Consider the following 27421-nt stretch of genomic DNA (forward strand, 5'->3'; position numbering starts at 1 on the left):
GTGTCGCACCAGTCTTAAAAGGACTGTTTTGGTGGTAAATTCATTCCCAGGCCCAATTAAAAGTCCTGGTTCTGACCCTTAAAGCCCTATGCAACCTGGACCATGGGACTTGCAGGACCAGCGTTTCCCCTATCAATTTGTCTTCCCAATTAAGATTCGCATCTGTGAAGTAGAGTGGGTGGCTGTCAGAGACCGTTTTGCCTTGACACTGGAATGCCCTCCTCTAAAGAGGAGGCCAAATGAAAACACTGAATTCACCTGGTCTTCCTTTAACGACACGATCCGGGCAGTGGGGGCTGTGCAAAAAAACCCACCCCAGTCGGCAGATGCCAGGGCAGTGCAGGGCATCCAGTCATTCATATGTGAAGGGGAGGGGGTCACCCACGCTTTCTGAGATTCCCTCTGCTAGTGTTCCTGGGGAAACAGACATGGAACCAGTAGGGTTATATGTAGCCAATCATTACACATATGCTTGTCTAGTGTGACAGATTGCAGCCTCCTCGGGCCAGTTCACGATGGGAAAAGGTTTGCAGTTAATCTTCCTCTGCATCACAGTTCAAATCAGCCTCCATGTGCTTGAGAAAGTTTCATCTGGGAACTCCCAGCATGTGTTCGTTTGACAGGAGCCAGACAGGGCCCAAGGATAGACCCAGGAAGTGTATAATATGTCAGTGATGGTGGTGGAAACTGCCACCAGGTTGCAGTCAATTTACAACAACCTTGCAAGGTTTTCAAGACGAGAGACATTGAAAGGTGGTTTGCCACAGCCTACCTCTGCACAGCCACCCCTTAACTTCTGTAGTGGCCTCCCGTCCAAATTCTACCCAGGGCTAACCCTCCTGAGCTTCTGATGAGAACACACTCCACTGGGCCATCCAGCCCAGGGCATACATTCACTGGTGACGAAAAGTGCTGTCTAAGCACAGCAGACTTATGGTGAAACCGGAGGATTTTTAAGGCAAGAGATGAACAGAGGAGGTTTGCGGCCCTCCAGATGTTATGGACCAGCATGATCCTGGCAGGGGATGATGGGAACTGTAGTCCATAACATCTGGAGGGTCATGAGTTTGACACCTATGCGGGATGGTCTCCTCTCCAAGTACTAACCAAGGCTGATGCTGCTGAGCTTCCCAGATCGGGCTAGCCTGGACCAATGTGCAGGCCAGCAGGCAGGCAGGCAGGCCATAAATCAAGACAGTGTGTTTGCCAAAGCCAGTGTCTTCTCTTCTCCTTTGCAGGCACATACAGGAGGTTGTGAACCTTCAGGCTCAACAGAACAGGGAGTTACAGGAGTTGTATGACCGGCTCCAGTCCATCAAAGATAGCAGGTCAGAATCCTCAGAAGTCTCCCTGCAACTGTCTTCTCCGCACCGGCCCAAATCTTTCAAAAGCAAGCTGCGCAGCAGACCCCAGTCCCTCTCGCATGCTGACAACGGCATTGTGGCTGCTGGTAAGGAGGACGGGAGCGGGAGGCCGTCCGCAGTATTGGCGTCCTTGCAAGAAAGGGATCCCCAGCTAAAGTTCCCCTAATAGGCATATTTTATTTTGGTTTGTTTTTAACCCTGCTTTTCTCCCTGGTGGGAACCCCGTGTGGCGAATCAACCTTGTTCTCCCCTCCTTACAACAACCAACTGTTGAGGTAGAGCAGGCTGTGAGTGGTGTGTGATGGGCGCAAGGTCACCCAGCAAGCCTCCAATGGCCCAGATCAGTGGTGGCAAACCTTTGGCACTCCAGATGTTATGGACTATAATTCCCATCAGCCCCTGCCAGCGTGGCCAATTGGCCATGCTGGCAGGGGCTGATGGGAATTGTAGTCCATAACATCTGGAGTGCCAAAGGTTCGCCACCACGGGCCCAGATCTTAAGAGGACACCCTTAATCCTTACGCCTGTCCTCAGATCAAAGAAGCATTGGTGGAATGAGCATTGATGAGTCCATTAGTAAGTAGTAACTTTAACCCTTTTCTCGCTGTCTAAATGCACGTGACATCATGAAGCAGTGGTCCCCAACACAGTGCCTGGCGACACTTTCCTGGGTGCCCACCAAGCATTTTCGCAAAATGGGTGGACTTTTGCCCGGCAACTGGCAGGGGTTTTTTAAAATGTGGCTTTGGCAGCAGCTGCCATCAGAGCACAAGGATCCATGCTGGGAAGAGACACTGTGGCAGCCCTTGTATGGCTGGCTCCACCTCCCATGGTTGGTTTCATCTCCTGCAGCAGCCATTTTGTGGTTGTGCCCACCATTCTGTGTCAGAATCCCACAGGTGCTTTCAGCCTCCAAAATGTTGGGGACTCCCTGCTGGAGAGGCTTGGTGACCTTCTCCCTCCCCCTCCTTTTTTTTTTTGCATTGTATATTTCCCCCCAATGTGCTAAACTCTTGCATAAGAACATAAGAACAAGCCAGCTGGATCAGACCAGAGTCCATCTAGTCCAGCTCTCTGCTACTCGCAGTGGCCCACCAGGTGCCTTTGGGAGCTCATCTGCAGGTGAAAGCAATGTCCTTCTGCGGCTGTTGCTCCCGATCACCTGGTCTGTTAAGGCATTTGCAATCTCAGATCAAAGAGGATCAAGATTGGTAGCCATAGATCGACTTCTCCTCCATAAATCTGTCCAAGCCCCTTTTAAAGCTACCCAGGTTAGTGGCCATCACCACCTCCTGTGGCAGCATATTCCAAATACCAATCACACGTTGTGTGAAGAAGTGTTTCCTTTTATTAGTCCTAATTCTTCCCCCCAGCATTTTCAATGAATGCCCCCTGGTTCTAGTATTGTGAGAAAGAGAGAATAATTTCTCTCTGTCAACATTTTCTACCCCATGCATAATTTTATAGACTTCGAGCACATCCCCCTCCCCCAGGCGTCTCCTCTCCAAACTAAAGAGTCCCCAGCGCTGCAGCCCCTCTCCTCATGGGAAGGTGCTTCCAGTCCCTCAATCATCCTCGTTGCCCTTCTCTGCACTTTTTCTATCTCCTCAATATCCTTTTTGAGATGCGGCGACCAGAACTGAACACAGTACTCCAAGTGCGGTCGCACCACTGCTTTATATAAGGGCATGACAATCTTTGCAGTTTTATTCTCAATTCCTTTCCTAATGATCCCCAGCATAGAGTTTGCCTTTTTCACAGCTGCCATGCATTGAGTTGACATTCCCATGGAACTATCCACTACGACGCCCAAATGCCTCTTGAGAATAAATCTTTGTTGGATGTTCAAGAGAGCCTCGAAAATAGTTTAGCTTGGATGAAGCACTTTCCAACTCAGCCAACCACCCCACTTTGTGACTAGTTCTGGGGCCTCTAACCGTGTGCTTTTCCCCTCCTGTCCCTCTGCCCGCAGAATGTTGCTGTGCTACCACTGCTGCCTCTGTGATAGACTATCAGCTGAGCATTCAGGCCCACCTGCTGCACCAGAGCTGTTCACAAGCAGAGGCTATCCAAGGTATTTGGGAACTCCCTCCGGAATGATTTCAGTGCCTCCATTTGTAACACATTTCATGCCTAGCTTGTTCTTCCCATGGTTTGCCGCTCATCAGTCAGCACTTTGAGTCCAGCTCCTGTTGCTAAACCTCGGAGCATCTTCTTTGCGCTGCTTGGAAGCTTTCCCCTCAATTATCTTTTGCTGCATCCATGCCAGATTTTGAAAAGCACAGAAACTGGGGGTGGGGGGTGGGGAGGGATTTTTTACTGTCTTCCTTTTGATGCCCGTTCTTGTTAAAAGGTACAAGTGACACCAGAGCTCCATGACAAGTCCATGGAATGTGGATTTGCCTGATTTTTTCAGAAAGGGCAAATACCAGTGCATAAAAGGAAGTCTGTGGAGAAGGGAAGGGAAGCTGGCTGCCAGTCAGAACGCCAGTGTGTCAATGGCCTGTGTCTCAGCATTCTCCAAACTCGGGAATTTTTGCAAGGATAGATGAGAAGCAGACACCAGTTGACTTGGTGTAAATCAACTTCTGAATCTCCCCCCTCAAAAGGAAAACTTTTGCTGTGTTCCAGTGGCAGGTTTGTAGACAGCTGAGTTTGCAGGTCTGAGAGATCAGAAGCCAAACTCTCCACTGACTTTTGGGAGCAGCTGTGAGACAGCTTCTAATTCCTCACCCTCCTGCTGCCAATACTCAGATCCAACAACACAGGAAGAAGTCAGAAGCTGACTCCCAGCTGATGGGCAATCAGCTGGGAGTCTGATCCCCTGCTGGAAGTAGCCCGTTGGTTCTGAATGCACGTGCCCAATAATCATCTCTCTGGTTGAAAGTGGTGAACAGGTCAGGGGCCGAAGTGGCAAGTGCTTGAGCAGGCCTGCATGTACTCTTAATTTATTCTGTGTATAAATTCGACTTCCTTTGCAGAAATTAAGACTTTTCATCACACAACCACTGTTTTGATCAGCCCAGAGCAGGGAGAGGCCTAAGCAGCATGTACCACTTCAGTTTTTCTGAGGCAGATTTCTCTAATGGGCATTCAAAAACCTCCCTTCTCCTTAGATCCCCTTTGCATCGTCAGCGCCGCTTCTTGTCAGCAAGCTGCAGCCAGTAAGAAAGGGATGTTCACAGATGACTTGCACAAGTTGGTGGATGACTGGACAAAAGAAAAGGTGGGGAACTCCCTGATCAAGCCGAGCCTCAACCAGATCAAACAGAACAAGCACCGGCTGGACGCCGATAGCTGGAGCAAAGTGTACGAGGTGAGGGCGGGTCACGTGGAGGTGCGAACCCCCCGGCGGAGGAGACAGAGTGACCCACAAGCCGAGCGTTCTCAGGCCTTGGCCTCCTGCAGAACTAGCTGCACAGGCAACCTCTTTCCCCGCACTGTGACTTTTCTTTCAGTTCTTCTGTCCTTAAGCTTTGTGAAACTGAAGCACAAACTCATCCAGGCATTTTGAGCAGGTGCTCATTTTTAATCTGAGATGACAATCATTTGAGCCCCATGGGAGATGTTATCTCCAAGCACAAAAAGTGGGTGTGGAATCTGTTTCTTAAGGTTTAAAACCCTGCAGTGCTGAGTTAAACAGGCCAGAGAGCAGCGCAGAGCACCCATTGGAGTTAGTAGATATGTAAGTGAATGTGCCTCCAGATTTGTCGTATACAGTTCCATGCAAAACATAAAGATTGTGACAGTACCTCGAATAATTTTAAGCCTGATCTATTAACTTTTGGGTCTTGTAATGCTCGTTCTGTGGGCCAGGCGTGCTCAGCTACTTGTGCTTTAATATCAGTCTGCTGGGTTAGGTATCCATCTTGCATTAAAATCTCCCCCTATAATTATTTACATTGCAGGATATTGAAGAGTTAAATTTTCTAACGTAAGGGACAGCTGATCCCAAAGCACTGGAGTTAATAGCAGTGGCCGACATTTGGTTCCAGAGAACGTTTCAATGGGGGAAAGGGCCATCAAGTTGCAGTTGACTTTATGGAGACCCTGTAGGGTTTTCCAGGCTAGAGACATTCAGAGGTGATTTGCCAGTGCCTGCCTCTGTCTAGCATTCCTGGACTTCTTTGGTGGTTCCAATTTCTAAGCAGGGCCAACCAAGATCTGACAAGATGGGGCTACCCTGGCCCAAAGAATGCTTTAGGCATAGGGACCTAGAAGCTGGCATTTAGAAAGGACTTTGACCCTTAGCAGTTTGAAGGAGAAAGACATTAATAACTGACTGTCTCCCATAATGTACATAAACAAGATTCTGTTGGGAACTCAAGGAGTGTGTCCAGATCCTAGCATTCCTGTTATTGGAACTTGCATTATTTTTGAAAACTTATTCCACTCAGTTGGCCCAAAAAAAAGTCACATTTTTAATTTTTTTGGGCAACAGCTGGGGTGGTAGTCTTAATTCTGAGCAGGGGACTCTTAGCATCCCTAATTTTACTCTTCTTCCATGCTTTGTTGTAAACAAGATGTTGCAAAGAGTATGGAGTCACTGAAGTGTGCAAAGGACAACTCTGGAATATGGATTTGCTTTACTTTTGAATTTTCTCATTTCTCACTCACTCTCTCTCTCTCTCTTGTGTGTCCATGTTTGTTTTTTCTTTCAAGACAACAACTTCTACAGTGGGCTATACGTCAACGTGGATTTCCTCGCTTTCCCAGATCCATGGGACTGTACCGGCCACTTTGCCCCAAGGACTTCCCCTGTCACCCTTCCCTGGCACCCTGACGTCCTATGGAGTGCCCCACGTATGCCAGTACAATGCCATGGCAGGGACGACTTACCCAGTGCCATGGGTGGGCATTACTGGCACAGCCCAGCAGTCTGTTGTTGTCCCTTCTCAACCCTTGGGACCCTTTCAGCCAGGGATAAGCCTGCCAGCCTTCCCAGCATCACCTGTTCAAAACCCGGCTCCCATCCTCCCAGGTCCTAAATGAAGGTGGACGGTTAACAGGAGGATAGATATGGGGACTGTGCCTATAACTCATGATTCCATTCCTCTGCCTTGCATTCTGTGGCCTGGATTTGGGGGGGGGGGGGGTTGACTTCCCCAGTGCAGTGATGCGGGAGTAGTGGGGGAGGCTGCCTTTGCGTTCTCCTCTTTGAAATACTTGATTTAATTTTCATGGGGGTGGATTTTTTTAAGTACTTGAGAGAGCTTTGGCCTGTGCATCTCATTGTTCTTGAGATGGACAGCATGCCCATCTGCTGCTTACAAAGAAACCTTTCCTTTCTTTCTCTCTTGCCCCCCGTTCCTTTCCTCTGTTAGCTACTGTTTGGGGACTGGTCATTCCCCTTCTTGAAGTTGCACCCATCCTGGTGGCCAAGTCAAATGTATCAATGGGAAAGGAAGAGCAGAGAAGAACAGGGCTTTTAGATAGCCCTTCGTTTTAGGTGTCTGTTTGGTTTCATTGACGGCTCAGATTTTTTAAGCTATCTTAGGGTAATAAAGAAAATGGGCTGTGTTAGCATGACCAGCTGTTGTGGAGCCCTGCCCTCTTGGAAGAGAGGCCGTTTGGAGGGTGGAGTGAGATTACTGAAGGACAAGAAACACAGATCAAAGCCACTCGCAATTCCATGTTGCAAAGCCTGTAGCTATTCCTGGGTAATTGAATATAGCTGTTTTATCCGATGGCAGCTAGCTGATCATACGCACACTGCATTCAAGAGATGCATTGGGGTTGTCGGCCTGGCTTTTGTATTGGGGTTGTGTTTTTTTTGTTCAAAGTTTATTTTGCAGTTGGCAAAAAAACATTTCTCTCATGGTGATTGTGGGGGTGGGGGTGGGGGAACGGGGCAGAGGGAATGCCCAGGGAGCTCTGTTTAATTTGCCCCGTCTCTTCCTGCTTGCACCTCATTTGTGATCCATACTGGACACCCTCGTTTGGTGGACTAAGAATTATGTGTGGAAACAGGGTTGCATGCAGAGAGGTTTTTTCCCCATTTAATGAACTGCCTTACAGCAAATTAGATTGATAAAGGTTCTTAGTGTAGAACAGGGGTAGGGAACCTGCGGCTCTCCAGATGTTCAGGAACTACAATTCCCATCAGCCTCTGTCATCATGGCTAATTGGCCATGCTGGTAGGGGCTGATGGGAATTGTAGTTCCTGAACATCTGGAGAGCCGCAGGTTCCCTACCCCTGGTGTAGAAGAACAAGGTTGCCTCTTGCCACATAAAATACTTATGTGGTTGCTATGCTTGATTCCAAATTAAGCAGGTCCTGTTTGCAAAGGACTTTGGCAGGTTAAGTATTGTTTTGTCCCATCCAACCTTAAAAGTGGAAATTATGTCCGTAATGAACCTGTAGAGAGGCAGAGGTCTGCTGTATACTTTACATGAAAGGCAACTATCTTGGGGTGTTGCACAACTCAAACAACCCCAGCTAATACTATATTTTGCCTGCCTATGAGATTTATAATCTTGACAGGTTACCTTGATTTGATGGAATCCCATTGGCTTGGTTGAGTTCTAAAGAACGGAGGTTGTTGTGGTTAACGCACTGTTATCTCTTAACTTTCTTTACATTACCATTTTACCCCTGACTGGAACATTTTAAAATGTGGTGTATCAGTGGCTTGCTTCTCCTTTGGATCCTGGAAACATTTGCCAATGTGATCCTGTCCTCGCTTTTCCTCTTTGTATACCTGAACTGAGAACTGTGAAGCTCTGACGAATTCAGAGTTAAATGCTTTGCTCTAGGGGGTGTTGAAAAGGTTTGGGATTTCATAGAACATTGAAGCAAGCTTATTTTTCTGATGATTTTTGGGAGAAGGAAAAGTATTTGAACATCAACTAGTTATATCCCATTTGGAGCAATGTTTTTTTAAACTTTTTTTTAAGTGCTTTGGTTTAATGATGTTGTGGATTGGACTGTTGGACTTTCTGTAATACTTTCTGGGATGAACAGCCCTGGCCTGGGAAACAATCCGTTTGTTTTTACGTCAGCCTCTTAAAACATCATTCTCAACTTAATCACCCTTGGAGCACCTGGGGATTTTGTGGCTCTCTTCTGTGTTCCACCCTTCCCTAGACAAAAAGAACTTGTTTTCCTTACATAACACAGCCTCCTTGTTCTGCCTGCAAAGATTTGCAGTGCCTTGTGATAAATAATCTTAAACTTTTTTCAGATTTTTGCTGGAAAGGTTTTTTAAAAAAAAACACTGTACTCTTTCTCACCGAGAGATGACAGGAGATTTGTGAATTAATCTGCCTTTTCCTGCACCTTCTGTGTAGAACGCTCCTCCTGGGTGCTAGTGCCGTGGGGACAGAACTAATTAAGCACTAGGACCCAAACAAAAAAAAGTCCAGGAAATGGCAGATTAATTCACAAATCTCCTGTCATCTTTGGGTGAGAAAGAGTATAGTTTCGTCTTCTGAGGTGTGATGTTTGAACAGTGCATTGCACTTCATGTCATACCAATATGCAGCATGGGAAGGTGCACACACCTGGGAAGAAGGTTCCGTTTGAAGAACTGAAGAGAGATCAGTGTTAAGTCACATTCTTTTTTTGGAAAACGCATATCCTGTGGTCTTAGTTCTTTTGTTCTTATTTTCACCTCTTTTAAGATAATTAGGCACTTGGATTCAAATACACATTTTTCTAGTTGGAGGAGTACCAGGACTGACAGGAAATCAGGGACATTGTGTGTTTTATATGAAATGTTTGGCCAAGCTAGGTAACTTGAACTTCCTCCAAAACAAAAACAAAAACCCAAAACCCGCCAAAAAAACGTTTTTTGCATTTTATGCAGCAAATGCATGTGCCATGGGTACCCAAGAGGTACACCAGTGTTCTTGCAGTGGACATGTAAAGTGTACATGAAAGGTGTGTGTGCTCTGGAATCGACTTCAGTGTGTGCATATCAAGGATTTACAGGCCAGGCACATGTGTACAGTGTGACAGATGCACCTCTTGTTTACGTATTTGTTTCCTGAAATACTGACATCCCACTGGTGCATAAACTGCTGGGTGAAGTATAGTTTAGTATCAGATGCAAATTAGATGGGGTGGTTGTTTACAGAGCTGCCTGTCAAAAGCAGGCTGCAATTGACTTCATACGGAGTGGGGTGAGAGAATTTAAAACACAGTAGGCAGATGAAAGGGGAGTACTGAATCCTTTCCACACACACAACATTCTGCCCCCCCCCCCCCCAACTCAAACAACTTCTTCCCTACTGTTTTTCTCCCTGTTCAACTCCTAGACTGGGAGTAATTCCTGTTGGGAGATGATTGGCTGAGGAAAAGCAGTGGGAGGGGTGACTTCAGCACTCCTTTCTTCATCTGGTCACATGGTGCTAGAAATCTCCCCCCTCTCCCCCCCCCAGCTGAATGGAAAATTATCCTGATCCACATTCTCAGACACATGTTGTGGTGCTGGAATGTCAAGTTTGCATCTTAGCTGAGAAGAGATCAGTCTGTGTCTCTTTTTTTTTCTTTTCTTTTGGATGGATCAGAACCCAGCAGACATGGGTCTGTATTTTACTCCATGTCATAGACACTGGCCCAGTAGCCTGACCCTCCTCTTTAAAAATGCTTTTTATGGTACTGGAAGAATGCAAAACAGAACTAAAGGTCTGTTCGCATCAGGCAAGGAAATTATTGTTTCCACGGTATCCTTGCCTTCTGCTGGGGTAGGACTTGACAAGAATTTCATCCCAAAATTGAACAGAGCGTCAACAGAAATCTACAAGGTTATTCCAGTCTGAAGAACAAGTTGCATCATGTAAATGGCATCCATGTTTTGGAAAGCACCCCTCTGGGAGACACAGCTGGCACATCCCAGTCTGAAACAGAACTTGGCAGTGGGTCTTGTTTGGAGCATTTTCTTATCTATTCTAAAGGACCACAGACGTCTGGTTTCTGGAGGAAGAGCGTGCATGATTGGGGAAAGGAGGCCTGTTTGCGTAGAGCCTGCCCATTTTCTGGGTGCTGAAGCTTGAGTAGTGGGAAATCTGGGCCATCCTATTTGAAACAAGGTTGAAGTCTGGAACCGCCGGCTTACGGTTGGCAAGAAGGGACTCCCTTTCAGCAGTCCCAAATGCCTGTCTTTTACCTGGGATGAGAATTAAAGCAATGGTCTTGGAATCACCTGTAAACATCACTCTTGCTTTCAAATGCTGCCATGTCTCCTCCGCATTGCTGTACTATATCTTGTACATCTTGGGGTGTTCAGGTGAGGCAGAAACAGAACGTTACAGATGCATAGTTAGTCACTCAGCAGCCCCGCATCTCTTCCTTGTTACTCTGAGTAACACAGACATGTGGTGTGATGTCATTGCTTGTATTGCGTGCTGTTGTAAGGAAAAGAGGAGGGCCGCTTATTTCAGCACTGTTGCTACGACCTCTAGAATATCTAGTTAGAGCCCTGCTTTGGGGCTACAGGCCTGAAAATCACTTTGTCCGAGTTGAAGATAGCGTGAAAGAGTCATTTTTGCACAATGATTTATTCTGATACGGTCGCCAATTAAATGGGGTTTGCTGGTTTTTTTGTACGTTAGAAACATCTATGAATCCTCAGACGGGAGGCGAAAAGGATAAATGTGCACGCCGTAGGTAGCAGTGTTTCATTTAAACTATCTTCAGCTTTCTTGGAAAAAGAACAACGGTTGTTGTCAGTCACTATCTTGAAGGGCTTCTGTTTTTGAAGCGGTAGCTTCAGTCATCCAGCCTAGAAAACTGAAAGGGACACCAATTTTTCAATTTGAAAACAGACGGAAAAAAAATACTTATTATGTGTTTTATGGGTTTTGAATCTTTGTAGTTAACATGTAACATGTTTTCCAGGTTTCTTTCCTTCCTTTCTGCTTAGATTTTAGTTTTCTTTCTCATTATCAGTTCTGACAAAAAAGGAATTAAAATGTGAAGTTAGTTCGGGGATGTTTTTAAGGCATATTTTGGCTGTGACTCTTGGGACTTAAGCTTGTATGATATGAATGGAATGTATCACTTAATAACTGGGTCCATTTTTCATTCTATTACCATTGGTTTTTTCCCCATATTATACAAAAGACTTATTTTCTTATCTACCTCATTTGTTAGTACTGTTTTAAAGTAAAGAAACTGTTTGAGCATTTTATTTCCTGTATAATTTTTATAGCCTTTTTAAATCTGAGATTGGCATTTTGACATACACAACACCTTTTTCTTCCTGTCTTCTTTGTTGGCATATGAGCAGTTCAGATTCTGTTTATTGTTTTTAAAAGGGTGTTTAACTTTCATAAGGAAGACTTAGAGGTTTAATCGTCGCCTTCATTTTAGCTTACAGCGACAGATGTATGAAAAGAACACAATTCGCACACTGTTCCTAGTGTTGGCTGCAACTGTTTGGGGAAGCTTAATGAAATGATGTGACCTGCGTCCTCAGGACAGTCTTCCGTTTATCATGTACACGTGGGAGAAACAAGTCTGAATAGCTTGCTTTGTTCGCGAAGGAGTTTTTTCCCTTCAGATTTGTCCTGAATTATTGCAGACAAACTACTGAGGGCGTGGGGTGGGGTGGGGGGTGCTGTCATAATACTGCCAGTGTCAACCCCTTGCCCACAGTTCAGGAATTGTGTTCTCCCTACTTGCAGCTCGTGCACCCTCTTATGTAAATCGACCCTTTCTCCTTGGCACACTTTAGTTGGAGCTGCAACTTACGTCAGCAGTGGACTTCACTATGGTTAACCCTAACCAGTTTGCTGTTAACCATGGTTTACAACATATTTGAAAGCCCTGCTTGATACTGAATCCTTATGGATTGCAACCAGTGTGTGAAGTGCATTTTGACCCTGGAATAAAGGCCCCACAGTCCCATAGCAGCATAACAGTGTCGGTTCATGGAATGAAAACCAGCTCTTAAAGATTTGCACAGCTGTACAGAAAAGCCAAACACAATTTGTCCAGTGCAATTCTGCAAGCAGTTGGCATAGAGCAGGGGTCTGCAGCCTGCGGCTCTCCAGATGTTCATGGACTACAATTCCCATCAGCCCCTGCCAGCATGGCCAATTGGATGGGAATTGTAGTCCATGAACATCTGGAGAGCCGCAGGCTGCAGACCCCTGGCCTAGAGTCTTGAAATAAAACTGCACTGAGCCATTCGCCTGGAACACCTTGTGTTGTTTCTCAGCTTCAGTAGGCCATTATATAAAGTGATAACAGCACATGAGCCCGTTTTGGTCCACTTGATCCAGCGGTTCTAGCATTCGTGTCTCAGGTTAAAATGAGATTTCATTATCTCTTCATCTTTTCCTGGCCAGGAGAAGGACCTTCCACTTCAGCAAAGCCTTTCAAAATGTCCAAGCATACAGTAGCTGCTGACTGGCAGGTTACCATGACATTGGTCCTGTGTGGAGGCTAACTTCCATTTAGGAAAACTGTTTGTGTTCTGTGAGATACGATCCAAGCAATTTGCTTCGCTGCCTCAAGTAAAATGGAAGCTGGGAAGTCAATGTGTGCCAGAATCCACAAGCTTGCTACAAAATAAACCCAGGGCTCATATTCAATATGTACACATTTCCCCCCCCCTGCAATGAGATTGACCTGTGCATAGGAAGATCCAGACGCAAGCCATGTAATGCCTTTTATTAAGACCAAGCAAAATAAAGACACAATGTGCAAGCTTTTTTTTTACGTTCTTCAGAACTCTTCATAGGCTGAATGTTAAACAAAAATGGGTTGTGGTTTTTTTTTGGGGGGGGGGGATATTAGGCCATTATCAAACTGCCTTTGTTGCATTTCAGATAGAACGCTGTGCTGTGGATTCAGATGGGTGTGGCTGGTCTCTGGTTCTCACCGCTGGGCTTTTGAGAAGAAGCACACACCCCCTCCCCAAAAAAGGCCGCTCAGCTGAAAATGGACATGCGTGGCTCCCATCTTTGCTCTTTCTTCCCACCAGTGGAATCCGCTGCCCATTCTGTCCAGAATGCAGGAAAAGGCAGTTTGAGAAGACTCAAAAAAATCCCTCCACCTTTTTAACATCCAGCCCAGTGAAGAGTTCTGGAAGCCTCCAACACTCGCATGCTGAGTTGTATTCTTTTAGTTGGCCTTAATAAGAAGCATCACACAGCTTTTGCCTCTATATTTTGTTGCGAACCAACACAGCTATTTACTGTGGGCGGAAAAAGCATGTGCAAAAAGCGCTTTCAGGGACGGTCACTGACATGAGTAAAGTCCCTCTGATCCCTGATTTTTGAGGAGACCGTTATACCAAGTTTTTCCTCATTTCCATCTGATAAGAGGCAGGGAATGGTCAGGGCAGAGGAAGAAATGGTGTAACTCAGCAAATTGCAAGGAAAATAAATAGATTGGAATTTGTGGCAATGTATGCCTAGGCTTCCCTGCAGCCACTGGCAGATTTACGTGTGCATGAATAGCAGAGAAGTAGCTGAGAGTTCCATGCTCCCCTCAGGGATCAGGGGTTTTATTTGCAGCACAAGGAGGTGCCACTTGCATTGGAAAGGAGTTTCGTCGTCGTTGCCTCTAAGTTTCACAATGCTTTGAAAAAAAGCAAGTAAACAAACGTTCTCTCAGTTAAAACTGTTGTGTTTTTAAAAGTTTTTTGGGGGTGGGTGGTTGGTTTTTTTTTTGTTTTGCTAGGGATGAATGAGGAGCATGCAGGCCTATTACAAAAGCATGGTAAATTTGGGCATATGCTCTGAATAAACACCTTCTTGAATTTACGTAAGTTGGCAACTTCTCTGTTTCAGGAGCAAGCCTTGCAGTAATGTGAACTCTACTTTAGCATTTTAGAATTTATTTTAGCACCTCTCACCTTTGGGACGTTACGGCCGAGATTCTTACAGCTATGTGAAGGATGTTGGTGACTGGTTTGTTGTAACAGGGCTGAGACATCCCGTTCATGTGTGTGGGCAGGCCTTCTTTTTTGCTGGGGTGGGGGTGGGGGGTGGGGATAAAGCCCTGAACTTAATGATGGAAAACGAATGTCTTTTATCAGCAGTTGTTTCCATTTTTTAATTATTATTTTTGCAAGCTGTGAGTTGACTTCGTTTGTACACAACCATTGACAAATATTTTTTTAAAATAGTTACAAAGGAAAATAAAGGCTGTGTTGGAGAAAAAAAATAAATTTTGACTCAACTTTACTGCAGTTTCAGTTTAAAACAAACAAAACACACCATGTAATGGGATAATTTGGGTTTCTTTAAAAGAACCCAGAGAAGCCTGTTGTGAGTACTGCTTTGAAGACTCACAGATGGTTTGCCTGGGAAAGTAGTCACAAGGTTCATTCGCTCAAGAGTGGACTCGGAGCTGATACCTCTGTGATCATTCTCTGGGAAAGTCTTCTAGCAGAGGGTGGCTCTGGCCAGGATGGTCGGATGTTTAGGGAGATGGGTTTTAGAGCTTTATTTTCAGTTCAAAACTTATTAGCTACTCTGGACATGGTTTAAGCATTGATTTGTGGGGAAAAATACAGCGTCTTCTAGGGGTGTCCAACTCTGGCCCTTCAGATGTTCATGGACTACAATTCCCATCAGCCCCTGGTGGCATGGCCAATTGGCCATGACTGCAGGGGCTGATGGGAACTGTAGTCCCTGAACATCTGAAGGGCCAGAGTTGGACATCCCTGGTCTACACTATTTTGATCTTTAAACTTTTCTTTAAAAAAGCACTTCCCCGTTTTCTTAGGCCTTTTCTACATCATAGATGTGATGTCCTAATAAGAGAGGAGGTCTCAAATGACTGCAGTGCTGGCAGCCAGGAGAAAGGTATGACTTTATATAAAAAACAGAGCCTACCACCACTGACACTTCATCAGGAGAGTGTCTGCACACCTGGAAGGTGGACACCTAGGAGTAAATGCATGAAGTCCACACCAACAAGAACTTCTGGGTTGCACTAAGAAAGTTAGGGCACAAAATGTAGTAACACAAATTGCTTTGACACTTCACCCTGTAGAGATATACGGCTGAGTGGCTATTTCTTCATCATAGTGGTTGGCCCTCTTACTGGGGAAGACGACTGCGTCGATTTCAATGGCCTCCTCTTTCGCAGACCTACTCTGCCTGCTTCCAATGGTTGTCAACCCCCAGGTGAGGCCTATAGAACAAATTTCCTGGAGACAGAAATCAATTTCCCTGGAGAAAATGGCTGCTTTGGAGGGTGGACTTCATGGGCACTGTGCCCTGCTGAAGTGCCCCCCCCCCCCAATCCCCCATCTTCCCCAGGCTCCACCCCTGCCCTCCAATCTCCAGGTGTTTTCAAAGCAGGAATTGGCAACCCTGTCTAGGTTCAGTGGGCAGCGAGGCCTTTGGTGCTGTTGTTCAGTGCTTTCAGCACCGGGCCCCTTTCCCATCGGCGACCTTCCCTCCAGGCCTTGCCAACAGACAGGCACCCTCCTTCCGCACTTGCCTGTGCTGCGACATCCAGCTTGCCTTTAAAGGTATAGCTGCTTTTTCAAAAGAAACCTGGTCCTCCGCTGCATCCTTCCCCCCCCAGGGTTAGGTCGGCAAGAAAGGAGAGGGCAGTCAACACCACTTTTAGACACAAAACCCAATATCTTATTTCCATGTGGGTTATTTGTAGTGGGGTCAATGTCATAGGGAAATGGATTTTTTTCTTGCTTCCGCACACCATCGTGGTGCATTGGTACACTCATCAAATTTCCCTGGCTTTTCTCCAGTCTTTCCCAACCCTGCTTTGCTGTGAAGTTCTAGGAAAGATCCACAGTAAAGGCTGGGTGGTTGCCATGGGGAAGGACAATTCAGATTTCCCCTGCCCCTTCTATGGCTATTTCCTCCTTCCAGCACCGTAGTTTTTAATTTTTTTAAAAAATAGAATATTATTGTAACAATCTGGTTCTCTGCATCCCCAGCTTTAATTTTCTTAAAGAAAAGTCTTTCACTCTTTTTGTTGCAGAGATATAAGAGAAAAGGTATATCTCTGCAATGGAAGGGACTGAGTCTTGCTTTTTAAAATGAAAACTGGGAATTCAGATAACCTGATCCACAAATTATTATCTCATTGTAACCATAAATAAATATTGAGGGGAAAGTCCTCATTGACTAGGTGGTGGAGCTGCGGGGGGGGGAAACTAGGACAGAGAAACTTGTGGGGAAACGCACAGAGGAAGCCCCATTACTACCACAAAGAACTGGTTGCTGCTGCTGCAGCCTTAGGGGAATGACACAAACCCGACCCCATGTGGGAAACATCAAGGTGCTAAAAATAACACAAAATTCTGAGCACAGCAACTGAACTCCACCCCAGTCGTTACCCACAGGTGAACTGTGAAACCTCCCAACCTTTCTGTACTCTGGTAGGGAGCTTCAGTGAGAGTAAATGCCTTCTCCCTGACTGGACAGACAAGAGGGGTTCCTCACACAAGCCACACCGTTGTTACCGTCATTCATTTTAAGTCTGTGTTTTCCACCTGGCCTAAGCAACAGAACAGGTGAATACTGCTATGCCAATAGCAACAGCATGCCCCTCCTGCTTCTTTGCTGCAGTTAGGTGGCCCAGTAGTCGGTCTTGGTCTGAGTCACCACTACATGAGAAGGGCTAGAAGTGCACAAGGCAAAATCAGCTTCCAGAGAAAGGCTCAGAAGAAAGCAGCATAACAGACAGACTCTTCTGCTTCATCTGGTGAGAGTATCTGAAGAAAGTTCCACCTTCACCTCGGTAGAAGGCCTCTCACCTTGATTTGCGGGGCGAGGGGGGGGGGAGATAATGAAACAGCTAACCAACAGGACGACCACTCAGTCAGCCCTTGGGAAAGATCTGAAGCCTCCTGAGGGAAGGAACAATTATTTCAGGAACAGTCACCTGTGGACAAACTGCAGACCTTAACCTGGGGATTTAGTGTCTTCACTATTAAGCATTCGGGTGATAAAAAGACGGGGAGAAGCAAAACCCGTTCCTCCCAAGGGGGTGTGGAGGCACTGGCTCTATTTCCTGAAGCCTGTCCTGGTTCAGTGGGTCAACCCCATGTGGCCAAAGTCAAAGTTGTCAATAAACTTTATACTCTTCCAACTGAAGTGATGGAATGGCTGAAGACACCCCTCCTGGCAGTTCTGTGGCCGCCCTTTCATCTGCACCTCTTATTGTTTTGGAGGGTGAAGACAAGCCATAGAGATGCCTGTAACAAGTGCGTGAATACTACGTTAGAGGAAATCTTTCAGTCCACAGCCCTTTCCCACACAGTCTTGGTCACCAATTCAGTTTTTGCAAAAGCTGTTTTTTCTGGGAGTGGAAGAACTGATCACGTGTACCATGGAGGAGGAGGAGGAGGAGAGGTGGTGGTTTTTATACCCTGCTAAGGAGTCTCAAAGTTGCTTCCCCTCCCCAGGACAAGAACCCCTCCCCACGACAAGAACCTGGGGCTGAGAGCGTTCTGAGAGAACTGTGACTAGCCCAAGGTGGCAGAGTGGGCTTCATGTGTAGGAGTGGGGTATCAAACCTGGTTCTCAACTTAGAGTCCACCACTCTTAATCACCACGTCATGGACTGACCTTCCCAAGTCAGAGACCATCTGAAGAAAATCTCACAGTAGGTCTTACAGTAGGTATTTCCTTGGATGTCATTTGGTTAGATTCCAGTGGTAATGGACCGGGGGTGGGGGGGGGGAATCCAGTGGCACCTTAAAGACAACATTTATTTCAATATGAGCTTTAGCGAGTTAGAGCCACTTTGTCATATAAGTGCGGTCTCTAACATAGTATCCAGAAAGAACACTTCTTTTGCAAGCTCCAAGCTAGCAGATGAACGTTTGGAAGTAGATCTATACTCTTGTCTCGGCAAAAGAAAAAAACAAATTGAAACTTCATTCGCCACCTGCTGGACTGTCTTCGAAATGCTCTGTTTGGGTCCTTCGGCCTCTGCCCAGCACCAGGTCCCACACGGAGCATTCTAAAAAGCAGTCCAGCACCTGGCAGATAGTCACGGTTTTGGGTGGGGGGTTTTTTTGTGCGTGTGTTTTGGTGAGACCAAGTATAGGAAGCATCAAAGAAGACTCTTTCACTGTACAAAAACGAAGAGATGGAAATCAAACCGTGTATCCTTCTTTTGTGTCTTCAGGGAACTGCAGAGATCAAAACAGTTCATCGGCGTCAAGCCCAGATGGTAGCAATTCAAAGCCCTCTTCCAGAAGAGAGCTTGACTCCCAATTCATGTAGAAGGCAACCTGTTCCTCTTTGCAGGTGCGTGACTCCAAACAACTTTCAGCACCTGAGTCATGACGAACAGTGAGGCTGGGTGACCATAGATTACCAATGGCTGAACAAGTTTCTGGTAAAGCTGCAGTTCAGAATGGAACAAAGTGAATGGTGTCATGTCTGCAACCCCAGGACTTAACTGGCATCAGTCAAACTGTCACAACTTACCTCCATGCGCCCACATGTCCGGTGAACCAGATGTCCTTGAGATCTGTGCCAGTAACTGTGAGTAAAGTGCCATCAAGTCACAGCTGACTTACGATGACCCTGCAGGGTTTCCAAGGGAAGAGATGTTCGGAGGTGGTTTATCATCACCTGCCTCTACATGGGCTGAGTTCTGCGAGAACGGAGGCTGGCCCAAGGTTACCCAGTGGGCTTCATGTGGAGTGGGGAATCAAACCTGGCTCTCCAGATTACAATCTGCCCCCCTTAACCACTGCACTATGCTAACTGTGCAGGAACTAGCTGTTTTAATACAAGGCTGTCCCTTCTGACCTCACCGCAGTCCCAAATGTCTTTCCCAAGGTATAGGTGACCTTGATGGCACGTTTCAAAGTCTTCCTGTGTGCCAGCTTGCTCGAATCCTGTCTGGGGAAAACTGCTAGCTTACCCCAAGTAGACACAGTGATCTTTAGGGTGGATCCTTGGTTTGTGCCTAAAATTAATTCCTTGTGTCACAGTACCCAGGAAATTGTGCTTCCTTCTTTCTGTCCTAATGCACAGCATGCCCAGGAGTACAGCAGGCGTTAACTGGATGTTAGGAGAGCCCAGAGTTCCTACTAGGACTTTTGGATGCAGGAAATCAGGCACATTGTTTATTTCAGGGGCTCAAACGTGGTCCCCAAGGTTGCCAAGTCTAACGTGGCCAGATGGCTAATTCAAGTAATAGAAAAGGGATAAAGAGCAGTGGATAAATCTTGCCCCACTGAGAATATGGGCTCGCTCCACCACAGGGGCAGCCATGCCTAGAGGGGTCGAAACCCACACAATCGCACCTTTGGATCACATTTGTAGGATGCACACTTGGGCACTGGTATGCCCACCCACAGGCTTTTGCAAGAGGATTCTACAAGGAGTCCCTAACTTATAAGGACACAGGACTCCTGAGTGCTCTCCCAAGGATTACTGCTGTCCCACTGCAGGGAAGTACTGTCAGGTCACGGCCAACTTATGGTGGCCTGGTGGGGTCATCCTGGGCTGACCCTGCTTAGCTAGCAAAAGCTGACCAGGTTGGGCTAGCCTGGCCCACCCAAGGCAGAGAGTGCAATTCAGTAGCCCTCAGGATTTCAGATGCCTTTCGGCCTGGACTTGTCAAAGCAGGCATTTCTTACCAAGAATTGCTGCTCTCAGGAGAAGCAGAAGGGCTTTTACCCATCACTTTCTGTTCATTTGTATGATTCACTTCTTCTGGAATTGTGGAAGGTCCATCAGAGACTCTGGGCTTCAGGTTTTTCGCCTCTTATTTTACTATGCTCTGTTTAGCACACAGGTGTCAAACTCGTGACCAGATGTTATGGACTAATAGGAGATACTGCTGTGCTCATGTTGCCCCTTGTTGGCCCAGGGCACAGCTGGGATTCGCTTGTGCTTGTCCTGGCTGGTCTCCTCTGCCAGAACTGACCCTGCCGTGCCCATGTTCTTCCTTGCCAGCCAAACCATCCTTGTAGTGGCACAGGGCAAAACAAGGAGTCGCCACAACCATGCTCCTCATCTACTGCACTACCACCGGCTTTATACACTCACTTATTCCATAATTTATGCCCCACCTTCCTCCCCATTTGGGACCCAACATGGCTTGTATCATTATCCTTGGTTCCATTGTTATCCTGTCAACAATTCTGCAAGATAGGTCAGGCTGAGTGTGTGACTGGCCCAAGCCCCCCCCCTCCCCCCCGGGAAAACTTTCATGGCAGAGTGGGGTCTCCTAGATCCTGTTCCTACACTGATCCCCAGAAAACAGATCAGTCCACCTGAAGCAAATAGCATAACACCCTATTGACACCCCATCTAGGGTCATCAGGGAGCCACCCAGCAGGAGGTGTGGGTGGAAGGGTTGCCAGCTTCAGGTCGGGGAACTCCTGGAGAACTGAGAGTGGCGCCCGGAGAGGTTAGACACCTCAGTGGACGACAATTCTAAATAGTCCCCCAATCTAAAGCAGCCATTTTCTCTGAATATGAGCTGTAATTCCAGGGGATCCCGAGGTCTCACGTGGATGCTGGCATCCCTAGTCTCACCCCCTCCCTGAACTCCACCTTCTCCAAATCTCTAGGTATTCCCCAACCCAGAACTGGACCCCCCCCCCCCCCGGAAGAAGAAGAGTTTGGATTTATACCCCGCCCCCCTTTCTCCCCTGTAAGGAGACTCAAGGGGGCTGACAATCTCCTTGCCCTTTCCCCCTCACAACAAACACCCTGTGAGGTAGGTGGGGCTGGGAGAGCTCAGAAGAACTGTGACTAGCCTAAGGTCACCCAGCTGGGGTGTGTGGGAGTGTACAGGCTAATCTGAATTCCTCAGATAAGCCTCCACAGCTCAAGCGGCAGAGCGGGGAATCAAACCCGGCTCCTCCAGAGTACACCTGCTCTTCACCACTAGCCACTGTTGCTCCTGGGGTAAGCCCCAGGGGCCACCACCGTGCCTGCCCTCCTTCCCAGGCTGGGTGAAGTGAAGCACAGCCACGGCTGCGTCCTTCTCCGCTGGGTCGGGTGGCAGTCAGCCAAACAGCGGGCTCAGCTGCCACTGCCCTGTCTGCGCTCCGTCCTTTTTAAAGGGGACGTCTCGCCCACGTGGGGCGCCAAAGACACGGAACCGACTTTGCCCCATGAGCGTCACAGGCGCCGTCCGTCTAGCCCCCTCCCACAAGCCATGGTGGCTTTTTGGGAGTTGTAGTCCCGCCGCAGTAGTTTATTCCCCGTTCCTTTATCAGCCCTTCCGAGTCCGAAATCTCCTGTTGGGACTACAAGTCCCGGTAGGCTCTGCGGCGCAAAAGCGACGCGAAGACGCCGTGACAACATGGCGGCCTGCTCTCGCCTCGCGGGAGTTGTAGTGCCGCTCTTCCCTTCGGTCCTCTGAGGGTCAGGGCAGCCGGGCCGAAGGAAAAACTACATTTCCCAGCAGGCCGAAGCGCCAGCGGAGGGCGAGGAGGCGGCGGAGGAGGAGAAGAAGAAAGCTACAATATGGCGACGGCGTCTCTTCCCCGCCGCTGGGAGCTGTGAGGGGCGAAGCCGCGGGAGTTTGACCTGCGCCAGGCCCCGGCGCCGGCCTCCGGGCGCTTCCCCGGCCGCCCTCGCGGAAGCGGCGCCTGCCCCCCCCAGCCGCGCGCAGCCATGGGGGTGCAAGGCTTCCAGGAGTTCGTGGAGAAGCGCTGCCCGGGCGCCGTGGTGCCGGTGGACTTGCTGAAGCTGGCCCGGACCGTCGCCGGGCGCGGGGCCCCTGCCTACTGCGCCGCCTTCCACCCGGCGGCCGGCTACCCCCACCCGGCTGGAGCTGGCCTGGGCCCCATGGTGGGGGCCGCCCCGTACCCCCACGCTCAGCACGGCCCGGGCATGGCCCCCGTCGCCCCTTGCCCGGCCCGGCTGCTGGTGGACGCGGACTCCGCCTTGCAGCGCCTGTACGGGGGCTACCAGACGGACTGGGTATGCGGGGGCCAGTGGAACGCCATGGTGGGCTACCTGGCCGCCCTCTCGCAAGCCTGCCTCTACCAAGGCGGGCTGGAGCTGGCCGTCATCTTCAACGGCGGGCTGGGGAAGGAGAGGCTGCCTGAGTGGGGCAGGAAGGCCCAGGCCGAGAGACAGACGGCCCAGCTCATAGCCGGGCACGTGGGCAACAAAGGGACCCCACCGCCCCGGGCCTGGTTCCTCCCGCCCGCCTGCTTGGGCCACTGCATCCGCCTGGCCATGATCCGCTTCCGGGTCAAGGTAAGGCCCGTTCGAACCTCTTGAATACACGTGGTTGTGTTCTGCACAGTTCTCTGGGGGCCGTTGCTTCCTTGGCGCCTCTGCCCACCTCGGTGGGCCGCTGAGTCCTGTTCGTGGAGACCTGTCGCTTGCTGACTCCCGATCCGTGGTGCTGAAAGAGATCCCCTCCTTTCAGAATGTCTTATCCACCCTGATTAGCAATCTCAGGGCCTCCCTTTATGTGAGGACTCTGCTCCTATGAATATCTCAACCCCCCCCCCCTTTCCTCACCTGGAGTCTGGAGAATGTTCAGCACCACCCAAATTGGCATGGGGTGCCAGCCTAGCATGAACTGCGGGGGTTTGTGCCAGTTGCTGCCTCTCACTACACCTGCCACGCTGCTCTCTGGGTCCAAAACAAACTGCAGAGATGCCGAATCTAGCCTTGGGAGTATTCAGCATGAGAGGAAGCATGGTTCCCACAGTTGGATTCCAAGACAGGCTTGGAGCCTGCAGGATAACACTGGAAGAGGGTACACCAAAATCTGTTTGGAAGCCCATTAGTGGTAGAAGCATGATTGGAATGGGGGCCAGCACATATACCTGCTACGGGCTACCCTGCGAGCCCATCCGCAGTGGGCACACTCCTCACTATGAGCAAGTCGCACAGACTTTGAGCTCATCGTACTGCCCCAGGGGTGGCTGCAGGTGTTTGCATTGGACTGTGCTTTCCTCTCTTGCTGTCTGAGTGGGTTCCAAACCTGTCTCAGAGCTCAGTGGCAGTGGCACGGTGTAGTGTGGGTAGCCATGTCAGTCACCGGCTTCAGGGCATGCAGTCTCCTGCTGCTGGAAGGTTGCTCTCACCTTCCCTTGGACCAGAGTCCAGCAGGAGAACAGTGGAGGGCAGAAATCATACTGCCTGATGTGTAGACATCATTTCTGACTGAAAACCTGGTCAGCACTTCCAGTCAACCCTTTGGAAACTGTGGTAACGTTGTAGGGTTTTCAAAGCATTGGTTGAATTCATATCTGGGGTTCTACCAGGATGGGATACGAACATGCCACACAAAATCCTGTTTTCCCTGTGCTCTGCCCCCAGAGCTCACAAGAGTATCAGAAGGCAGTCAAGCACCCATAAGTGTTTGCATGTGCGGAGTGGGGTTGACAGTTAATGCCAGTCAGCACCTCCCTGCCACTCGAGAACCTTAAATGGCTGGTTTGGTGTTGAACTAATTCTGCTACTTCCCTGCCTTCCACTTGGCTTCCACTAGACCCCTTGGCGGGTCTAGTCTCTTATTTGAAGCTTGGTCGTTTGGTTTTATTTGTTCGTTTTTATCATGCTTTTGCAGGAGGTCTCTGGTGCAAAGGGTCAGCCAGGTCCACAACTCTGCACCTTTAGTGCTGCCTCTTTCTCTCTCTGACACTTGTCCTCCAGTTGGTCCACCCCTAGTGTTGTGTTCGTTTGCTGTCGAGCTGGTTCAGAGCAGAGGTGCCGGCTTCTGTTTGAGCTGACGCTTTTTAAAAAGAACACAATCTTCCATTCCTGGTTTTAGTTATAGGGATACGATTCTCGCTTTCCCTCGTTTCTAAAAGTTTGTTTGGAATAAAAGAAGTAAAGACCAGTGTGAAGTCGTTGTATATTGTATCGTCGAACACATTCACGGACAGAATCAACTGGGTGTTGGGTGTTTTCCAGGTTGTGAGGCCGAGGTCTGGTAGATGCCAGCAACATAGGAGCAAAAACTACCAAGCCAAGGCCACACAGCCCAGGAAACCCACAACACCCAACTCATTGTAAATGCACTTTCATGATTCCTAGGTCCCTCTCATTTTTATAAGGGTGGATGAACAAGTCCTTTGGCATTTGAGAATAGCACTGCAATAGAATAAATGTAGGACATCTGTGATGAGCTGGTGCTTGATACTTGCAAGATGTCATAAAAAAGCAATGCAAAATGTTGTTATTTATGAGAAGCACATAAATTAGTCGTGCCTCTGGGTACGGAACAAGTTGTCCATCCCTTGGAATAGGTTGCTGCCTCGTGTGAAGAAACGTTATGCCAGGCATTGACAGATTTTCTTTGCCTCTAGGATCCAGCCCAGAAATGATCAGCCAGACTAGTGTTCCAGCCCTGTGGGTTTTGTATTTGAATGACCATATTTTATCCTTATTGCTATCACAAGCCTTCATCCCTAAAAGCATCACAGTTTCTTATAATTTATCATTAAAGCTATGCCAAAGCTGTTGTAATACATAAACAAACAAGGCGAGGAACCATCAAGGACTCGGGGAGGTCACTTCATTTCCCCACACTGTGTCTTCCCCTGGTAGACCCCATATCCTCTCTCCTTTCCCTGCTTCCTTCTGTCTTCTTCACTCCCTCACCCAACAACCTCTCTTTTATCTATCCTCTTCAGCTTTTTATTTATTTACTTCATTTGTATCCCGCTATCAAGCGAAATGGTCAACCTATGCATCAACCGGACAGTTTATAAGCCTGAGTCGTTAGCCATGATAGCCTGTTGATGTGTCATCCAGGTGTTAACAAATAACATGGGGAGAATTCCATACCATACACTTAAAAAATGCGCCCACTGTTTCCAAGATAAGATTAAAGTCTGAGATTACACCTTTGCCTTTCGGTAGGTGATTTGATTTAACTGCCCTTAGTGATGTCAGATGGAAGGGGGAATCATTCTTCTCTTTGAGAGCCATCTTTTGTATGAAGGTCTTGATGGCTTATACTGGTTGGGGTGTGTATGTGTGTGTGTGTCAGTGGTCCAGTTCCTATAAAGTTAGGCTATAACCATCTGGCATGAGTTTTTCCAAGCATGGTCCAATAACACGATAAGGACCAGTAATGGGCCAGGGACCATTTTACTATATCTCCAACCTGCTGTTTTGCTAGCTACTGATTTGAGAATATTGCCTTCACATATTTATGTTTGGAAGCGAGATGCACCTGCTTGTCCTGTGCCTTATGCTTAAGCCTGAACCTCTTCTTTAATCTTTTCAATAAAGCCTTTTGCTTTCATTGGTGTGAGAGTCCAAACCCACTCTTGGTTGAACTATCACAGTGGTGGTGAACCTATGGCACGGGTGCCAGAGGTGGCACTCAGAGCCCTCTCTGTGGGCACGCGCAAACAGAGTCACCCCGGACCCCTCCCCCCCACACACATTTAGGCTGGCCTGGGCCGCTGGGCTCGATTATTAGCATTAAACCTAAGATCTAGTTTTGGGGAAGCAGTGTGGGTAACCCTGTTAAGTGCTGTTAAACCCCACTGATTTTCGTGCGAAGAACTAAAGCGTGATCCTTTACCTGGGAGTAAGCTCGGTTTCTGGCAATGGGGCTTGCTTCTGAGTAAACCCTTTTAGGGTCGTGATTCACCCGTTGGAAGAGTTGCACAGTTGCTTCAAAGCAAAGCCATCGACTACCCCCAAGGTTACTCCCGAGTAACACACGCCTCAGAGCCAACCGTTTTTCTAAACTAAAACTTCAGTATTCAGGTTAAATTGCCGTGTTGGCACTTTGCGATAAATAAGTGGGTCTTGGGTCACAATTTGGGCACTCGGTCTCGAAAAGGTTCGCCATCACTGAACTATCAGAAAGAAATGTATTCCTAGTTCCCAGATCAAATCATTCTTGCAAGGACATTGTGGGTAATAAACCCCACATTTTTGGCCTTTTTCCCCAGTGGAAACACAGATCAGCTTTCATCATTCTCCTCTCCTCAAATTTTATCTTTACAATATCCCTGAGAGGAAAATTAGGCTGAGAGTGAGTGAGTGACCTAATATGCAAGCTTCCATGAAAGAGTAGAACCTGAGTCTCCCGGATCCTCATGCTGCACTACACTGGCACTCGGATTTCCCTCGTTCCCTCTGCCTGGGAGAAGCCTGGCCAAGTCGCAAAAGTCAGGCAATAGCAAGTTTCTATGAGCTGTCTAGTGGCCACTGCTGGGCTCAGCCAAGTCTGCCAAGCAGAGTGGAAGAAACCACTGGACTTGTGTGAGTTGTGGCATTATGTGATTTGGTAGTTGCCATCATGCCTGTGTATTGCACAGATTGTATGGTAGCAAGTTGCCTGGTTGTCACTGCTTGGTCTGGCCCCAGTAAAGCCTTCCTCTCAGGCAGGAGGGAGGGTGGCAGAGGTGGGTTGGGAAGTAGCCTTGGAAAGGGCCTGTCAAATCCCCCCCCCCAAAAAAAATGTGTACTGACATTAGCAAAGGTTTGAAGGCTGGCAATACTGTTGTGGTTGCCTGGTAACCCCACATTACACACTGAGAGTGCCCATTTTTAAAGGTACACGGCATGTGCTTCTAACATATTGGAGAGTTTTGTTTTAAGACTTCAGATTTTTCTGCAAATCTGGAGCTTTTCTCAAGTTTAAAGAAAAAGCTGTCTTGTCTGTTCAGGCTCCAGGCTCCAGATTTAAGTATCCACAGATGGCTCATGTTTAGAATTAGGTCTATTGATATAGGGTAACCTTGTTTTCCATAGTTACAAGTAGTTGGGTAACAGCTAACCATGACCTAACTTCTCCCCAGTTCTTCATAACTCCGTTATTGCTTTTGAAAGTGCTGCTTAGCTGAATATTGACTATTGGAATGAATCTGGAAAGCTACTGGTAAAGGAATTAATTAATCTGCTGTCATTGAGTGGTTTAAAGTTAACATATAAATAAGCACTGACAAGAACCCCATGCCCATCTATTCATGTGTGATGCAGCAGGACCTGTTTTTTATGTGAAAAGTGATGTGTGTACTTCTCATAGTGATTCGTAACAGACACTGTGATAAAATCATTGCTGAAATTTTGGGTGCAGCAATAAAATTTCCGGGCCCAGTGGTAGCCTGGGACCTGGGAATGATCAAGCCATGAGCTATACAAAAATGTGTCTTGATGCATGGACACTTGGAATTCCCAGCCAGAGTGTTTGTTTTGGGTGGGGAGTT

At 47.8% G+C, this 27421-nt stretch overlaps 2 protein-coding genes and 1 long non-coding RNA gene across 23 annotated transcripts in view; 2 read left to right on the plus strand and 1 right to left on the minus strand.

Annotated features, from left to right (window-relative positions):
- WNK3 (WNK lysine deficient protein kinase 3) overlaps positions 1 to 14484 on the plus strand; it is a 143583-nt gene extending 129099 nt beyond the window's left edge. For all 21 annotated transcript variants that reach the window (XM_048491036.1, XM_048491040.1, XM_048491034.1 and 18 more), the window contains 5 exons: positions 1239 to 1450; positions 3337 to 3438; positions 4481 to 4680; positions 6027 to 7400; positions 7550 to 14484. In XM_048491036.1, coding sequence (XP_048346993.1) covers positions 1239 to 1450; positions 3337 to 3438; positions 4481 to 4680; positions 6027 to 6356 — 844 coding nt within the window. In that variant the 3' untranslated portion in view covers positions 6357 to 7400; positions 7550 to 14484. The remainder of the gene's footprint in view (positions 1 to 1238; positions 1451 to 3336; positions 3439 to 4480; positions 4681 to 6026; positions 7401 to 7549) is intronic.
- The window catches only part of LOC125429710, a 398924-nt gene that overhangs the window by 154672 nt on the left and 216831 nt on the right, over positions 1 to 27421 (minus strand). The window lies entirely within an intron of this gene.
- Positions 21644 to 27421, plus strand: part of FAM120C (family with sequence similarity 120C) — a 48183-nt gene continuing 42405 nt past the window's right edge. Inside the window, exon 1 of the mRNA XM_048491059.1 lies at positions 21644 to 22487. Within this exon, the coding sequence (XP_048347016.1) occupies positions 21897 to 22487 (591 nt within the window). The 5' untranslated portion in view covers positions 21644 to 21896. The remainder of the gene's footprint in view (positions 22488 to 27421) is intronic.

The sequence above is a fragment of the Sphaerodactylus townsendi genome, linkage group LG03 (assembly GCF_021028975.2).
Source record: "Sphaerodactylus townsendi isolate TG3544 linkage group LG03, MPM_Stown_v2.3, whole genome shotgun sequence".
NCBI classification, from domain to species: domain Eukaryota; kingdom Metazoa; phylum Chordata; class Lepidosauria; order Squamata; family Sphaerodactylidae; genus Sphaerodactylus; species Sphaerodactylus townsendi.